Here is a 6,544-nt window from a genome sequence, read left to right as displayed (position 1 = left end):
ATATGAAATCAAACTCGCTTCATAATGAGACGGTTTAGCCTCTCTCTACAACAGCCCTAAAATAATCCCCTTATTTCACTAATAAGTTACATTTGGCTGAAACACATCATGTGTGGTGTACACATTTCTAATAAGTCAATTTCCCCACTGGCCCCTGTGTGGGCGCGTGCCTGTGCCCGCGTGTGCGTACGTGAGTGCGAGTTACGCTGAATTATTATGTAACATGTTCCCAATCACATCCCAGCCCGAGTCTGAGGCATAAGGTCGCTTTAAGAGATTTCTCAGCCCCTATCAGTGCTCCTGGCAGGAAACCTCCTACCTTCTCTTCAACCAAAAAGTCAGCTGTGTCTCACCTGATGCAAAGCTGCTCACGAAGTCCAAGAAGACGGAATATTTCGGTAAGAATCATTGACAATTTGACATTGACTTTTGAGAGAGAATATAGGCTAGCCTAACTCTTTATGAGGTTTGCAGGGTGAACTAAAAGTAATAAGAAATTCGTGGTCGGTTCTTTCTTGTTCTAAAATGAGCCGATAAGGATTTCATAATAGTCAATATTTCAAGTTAATTTTGTGAGTTTTTAAAACCGCACGCGCCGGTTTTGAATGTCCTGTCTGCTGTGCTGATGCCATGGATCATTTTCTTTTGACTTGTCGCTGGCTTGTTCTTAGACAGAGGTTCAAGTTGGGTTTTAGTTAGGTGGATGTTGGTAATGTGTGTTCCCAAAGAAAAGGGATTAATATGAGTGATAACACAGGATGGTGCACGAGAGGACAGAGGAGTCCCATGCACCTGTCCGGAGACCACAAAGTCCCTGCGAGCGCGCGCAGACACCCATGTGCAGACAGGGAGTCCCGGACAGCTGCAGGGACCCTGGAAAAACCTGTTCCTCCCTGTTTCCCTTGTTAAGTTTAGCATTAGAGAACATATGACTGTTTAGTTGGTTTATTTACGAGATGACTTCACTCTAATGATGTCGCTCATGAATGCGTTTTAAACCTGATAAAACAATTACTAAATATTACTAAACAAATTCCTGAGCTGATTCATTTTCATGTTATTTTTCTTTCTTCAGGAAATCATATTTTCCTTCTCTGGTACATATTTCCTAATTTTTAATGCATGCATTTTGTTGTGTAATATGCAGATCGTCTGTATAATTTATGTGTCAGGTCAGGTATTAATATTTCTTGTAGATTTCCAAGAAACACGGCTTGCACTGTCCTCCAGCCGACACAACACGAGCCATGTTTCACTTTAAGTGTCCAAAAGCTGCCATAAATAATCAACATCAAGGCTGCTTCTTGGTTATAATATGCCGACCACATATCTCGACCCTCTGCCAGGTTGAGATCCAGCAGAGGATTAATTATCCAGACGCTGGAACAGAGGAGACTGTGTACCACAAAGGAATTTAAGTAGTTCAAAACTTGGCTGCAGGTATTAGTATTTACTTTATTATGGATAGTCTGGCTTTGTTTGTGTTCCCCACGGAGGAAACAGCACACTATAATAGGACTATTCCGCTCATAATAGAGACAGCCACTAGCAATTAATGTCCTACCTGTCAGCATTTATCATCGTTAGCGAGTCCTCAATTAAAAATGATAAATCCTGTTGATTTTATTCTGTGTGCATTGTTGTGTCGCGCTTTCTGTTGAACTGAGCCGTTGGCAGAACATCTTAGTTAATCAGTGCTGTTTTGACTGCAGCACAAACACAAAGAATATGCCTGCGTGCACACACATCCACAAACACTACACTCAGATGTTCCTGGTGAAACAACATTGTATTTCTCTTCTTGTGTTCCAGTACGTTAATTTGTTTGAGATGTGTTTTGAATCGGAGAAGCTATTATGAACGCTCAGTGACAATCAGAGGTGTGGGCTTCTTTATGGACAGAAGCAAAATCAATTCCTGCTGTCAAAAGTGAGGAAGGGAATGATTTTCTCTAAATGAGCACTCATTATCACCGATACTGTGATGTAAATCTAAATTAGCGTTATATGAGAGCGATAGTGTGAAGGCTTGATGCGCTGTTTTTCTTGATGATATACCATCAGCACATCATTTATTCCTAGTGCCTGTCCTTGAGGAGATGGAATATCTAAGCCGTGGCACCAGCCCCGTAATATCAACATACTAAAGCGAATTATTCCCCTCATAAATCTCTGGTTTTGTAATATTCAATCTAGTGGCAGCGCCTTCAAATGAGAAATTTGAACACTTAATGCACCGTAGCTCCAAAAAGACACTTTGAGAAGTACATCTAGGAGCACTTCAAATATGAAAACTTCTCCTGCAGCGAGGAAATCCCTTTCTGCCACATATCGTCATTTAAAAAGAATGAAGGATTCAATGAGCTTTCCCAGCAAGAGAGGGCCAACGTCTTTCATGTTGCGTGTTTGAAGGCAGCTAGAATTCAAATTTAGAAACAAAGAAAAGAGTGAAATGGGGCCTTGTTTACATGATAATAAGCATCTTCACAGTATAAAGAAGACTGAATTAAATCAACAATATAACCATTTCTTTGCCTCCAGATTCTTGAATTGGGCTCAAAATTTTCAGTGTCAAATTGAAGCATTATTTTACTAAACACTCGGTCGTGTCCCTACAGTATACTCACTGTACAGTGTGTTTTTGTAGGGGACTATATCGTGCTCTTATTCAGCAAACTTACAGAACATTTCGGACACTACACGCCGCGCCGCTGACAGTGACGTCATTGTTGTCACTTAAGTAAAACGTTCAGTTTGACAACAGCTGAGGATCGATAATAAGGGAATAAAGCGAGATGAATTTCAGTGTTAACTTTTTCTTACGTTCGTGTATTTTCACAAAACATTTACAAAAAATAAATAAAAGATTGAATTGACTCTGTTCTCGTGTCTGTCATCCTCCTGAGGACAAACTAAGGTTACTGAAGTTAACCATCCAAAATGCTCCAAATATGAGCTCATTGTGTTTCTGTGTTGACGCTGCTCGCTCCTCTCGTCCGTCTGAAAGCAGTCAAGTCAAACGCCACTGCAATGCATGATGGGATCAGTGGCAGTACGTTACTGTGCACAATGCATTCTGGGATACAATGAGTGGACTATATAGGGTAGGATCATGCTAACTCACAATTTGGACACCACTACCAATTGGCGTCTTCAATAAGTGAAGATTGACGAATAGCAACAGCCTGACAGTCGCTGTACACGACCAGCGCCTGGTGTTGACTGTTGACTGTGGGTGCTCATTTTAAGCTCCTGAAGTTAGGTGCAGCTAGTTTAATGATCAGCGTTTATTATCTTTTTGTCTTTAGTTTAACTCAGCAACAACTCACCAAAGGTAACACTACAGAGACATCTGTGTTAGCTGAGGTGCTAACAGTCTCTCAGCTAACTCCAGTTTGAATATTAAAAATGTCACATGGCAGGCCGTCTCATTTGTTCTCGGATGATTCTCACTTAAAAGTACTGAAAACACAAAGGGCCAGACGTCACGCTGGTAGCAAGGGATGTTAATCAAGGCGTGTTCTGCTATGCCCACACAATTTTGTTCCTAATGTCTGCAACATTAGGAACTTTGATTCTGGTTTATTGATTTTGGAATGAGACTCTATAGTTTGCTACAAATACAGTATGAAATTCTATGATTTCATGTCAAATTCCCGCACCGCATACTTTAAAAAGAACAATTTAATGAATAGGAACTTGTGTAAGGTACCTTTTCTTTTCTTTTTTTTTTTTCAGGCAGCAAATGAAGACTGCTGTATCAAAGGTGGAGGATAATGGAGAGCTGTAAGCAATGCAAATATTATTCATGAAGTAATTACAGCTTGTGTGACACAAACAACTACTCCAATTAAACCCCCGGCCTCTGAAGTGAGCCCAGGAAAACCATAATGGAGCTGCAACACAGCACCAACCACAACCAGGCCTTGTGGAGAGAGATACCGTTGGATTTTAACGAGGACTGCTCGCTCTCTGTGAGCGGCACTACTTTCCTCATCATCGCCTACAGCACGGTGATGGCGGTGGGTCTCATCGGGAACTCTTGCCTGGTGTTTGTCATCACGCGTCACAAAGAGATGCAGAATGTCACCAACATCTTCATCGCCAACCTGTCGTGTTCTGACATCCTCATGTGCATCGTGTGCCTACCTGTCACTATTATCTACACGCTGATGGACCACTGGATCCTCGGAGACGCCCTCTGTAAGCTAACACCCTTCATCCAGTGCATTTCTGTCACGGTCTCCATCTTCTCCCTTGTCCTAATCGCCATGGAGCGCTACCAGCTCATCGTCCACCCAACTGGATGGAAGCCTGTGGTGGGTCAGTCCTACCTGGCTGTTGCTGTCACCTGGATCGTGGCCTGCCTAATCTCGGTGCCTTTCCTCTCCTACAGTGTCCTCACCTTGCCTTTCCAGAACCTGAGCATCCCCTTCCCAGTTGGTGACCATCTTGTTTGCATGGAGCGGTGGCCTTCAGTTCAAGAGCGACGAGCGTACACCACCTCCCTCCTCGTCTTTCAGTACTTTCTACCTCTCCTCCTCATCATGGCCTGCTACCTGCATGTCTACCTGCGCCTGAGAAGGAGGAAGGACATGGTGGAGCGCGGCAGGAATGCCACCCAAAAGAAAAACAAGGGTTCCATGAGGATCAACGCCATGTTAGTGTCCATAGTGGTGGCATTCGCCATCTCCTGGCTCCCTCTCAACGTCTTCAACACAGTGTTTGACTGGAACCATGAGGCCATTCCAACCTGCGGCCATGACGTCATCTTCTCATTCTGCCACCTTGCGGCCATGGCCTCTACCTGCGTAAACCCCATTATTTACGGCTTCCTAAACAGCAATTTCCAGAAGCAGCTGAAGTCTACCCTCTTGCGCTGTCGCTGCTGGGGCGTGGCGGAGCGGTACGAAAGCGTCCCACTGTCCACTGTCAGCACAGAGGTCACCAAGGGGTCAACCCTTAGCAATGGCTCTATCAGCATCAACACTTAGACCCAGCCTTGTCAGACAACGACAAAGGAACTACTTTGGCCTCTTCCGCCCTCATTGTGCCATCCTTTTTGGCATTTTTGTTTTGCTTCATTGGGTCCAAAAGGAAGACTGACATTTTCAAAGTTAGAAACCTCTCAATGCAGTCCAACAGGTGACTACTGAGGACCCTTCAGCAGCATGGTGCATGAGGAAAGAGGAAGTAGATAACAAAGTGACGGCACAAAGGCTGGACAAGTTAAAGCGTTGAAGGGCAGCTGAAGGCACTTCACATGAGCACTTATGTAACTTAAGTTTGTATAGTTCGTCCTCCATGTGCTCTGGACATAAAGAGACAACATTTATCGTGGTAAACATCAGTCCCGTTTTCTTTTGAAGCACTGGGATGTGTTCAGAAGGATTTTTTTTCATGCGTTTGCCTGCTAGATTTGAGCGCCTCTACCAACAGTGTTAGTTGGTTAAAAAGGACAAAGGGGTTCGGGCGCTGCAAATGTTTGTTTTTTTTCTTTTTCAATTTAGCTGTTTTATGTTAATACTATAAATGAAACGTATAAAGGGATTGTGGAATGTGTTAATGACTGTGAACAGAGGAGCTTATGGAGGAGAGACCATTAAAGCTCATTATATTGCTCCAGGCATATATTCACAAGATCTGGTAGCATCTTCTTAATGCTTTTCTTATTACCTAAAACCATCAATAATGACATAAAGATCATTCCCAGAGAATCTTGATCGTAGCTATAGAAGTTGAATGTTTTCAGCCAAGGCTTGAGCTGCAGTGTAATGTGTGTGTGTCCTTTTTCTCTCATAAAATGTGCCATACATTGATCGTATATCAAGTGCCGTAAAACAAAATAAAAGTGTCAGTGAAGGACTTGGTCAGAGAGGGGTTCTTTTGTTGTATATATCATTACTGAATACATACAAGGCCTGCAAAGGAGTGACACGTTTATAGTTTATGATGTGGACAGAAATGAAGAACACTGTGTAGCATTTTATCTATCACCTTGGAAACCTATTGTTAGTCACTACTCATGGTATTAAACTTAACAAGAACACTTACTATTGTCTTTAATGACTATGTGTATTTTGTAATATTTGGTCCAACACAACTGCTATGTCTGCCTGGATTCCTAAATGTGTTAGTATAAGCAAAGAATAGATCCATCTCATTGAATTTGCAGGTCAGTTCATCCACATAACCTTGAAACAGATCATTTATTTGCCTTAACTAGTCTTAGTTTAAGTCATAATTACCAACTGAGACCAGACTGCTTTGCTTTAAGAAACAGTATTAACTGTTGCATGCTTATACCCAATAAATAATGATACTTTAATGTCAAAGAAAGAATGTGCAACTTTTTTAACCAGTAGATGTCGCCCTTGGGCACCAGCATGAAACCAAAACCAATTGATTTTTAATGGCACCTGCGCTATCTTGAAGCATCCTGTCTCCTCCATCGGCACACCTAAAACCCCCCTCGCCTCAAGTATGCACAAAAGAATTTTGCATAAGAACGCACCATTAAGTGCAAGCAGTGGACACAATTGTCC

General features: G+C 42.5%; 1 protein-coding gene across 1 annotated transcript; it reads left to right on the top strand.

Annotated features, from left to right (window-relative positions):
* Positions 1–231: 231 nt before the first annotated feature.
* Positions 232–6,048, top strand: npy8br (neuropeptide Y receptor Y8b). Its single transcript, XM_079366404.1, has 2 exons — positions 232–398; positions 3,738–6,048. The coding sequence occupies exon 2, from the start codon at positions 3,890–3,892 to the stop codon at positions 4,991–4,993; it is 1,104 nt and encodes a 367-aa protein (XP_079222530.1). The 5' UTR covers positions 232–398; positions 3,738–3,889; the 3' UTR covers positions 4,994–6,048.
* Positions 6,049–6,544: the final 496 nt, after the last annotated feature.

The sequence above is a fragment of the Symphodus melops genome (assembly GCF_947650265.1).
Source record: "Symphodus melops genome assembly, chromosome: 1".
NCBI classification, from domain to species: Eukaryota; Metazoa; Chordata; class Actinopteri; order Labriformes; family Labridae; genus Symphodus; species Symphodus melops.
The sequence above is the reverse complement of the archived record's forward strand: the minus strand, read 5'-3'. Positions and strand labels throughout refer to the sequence as shown.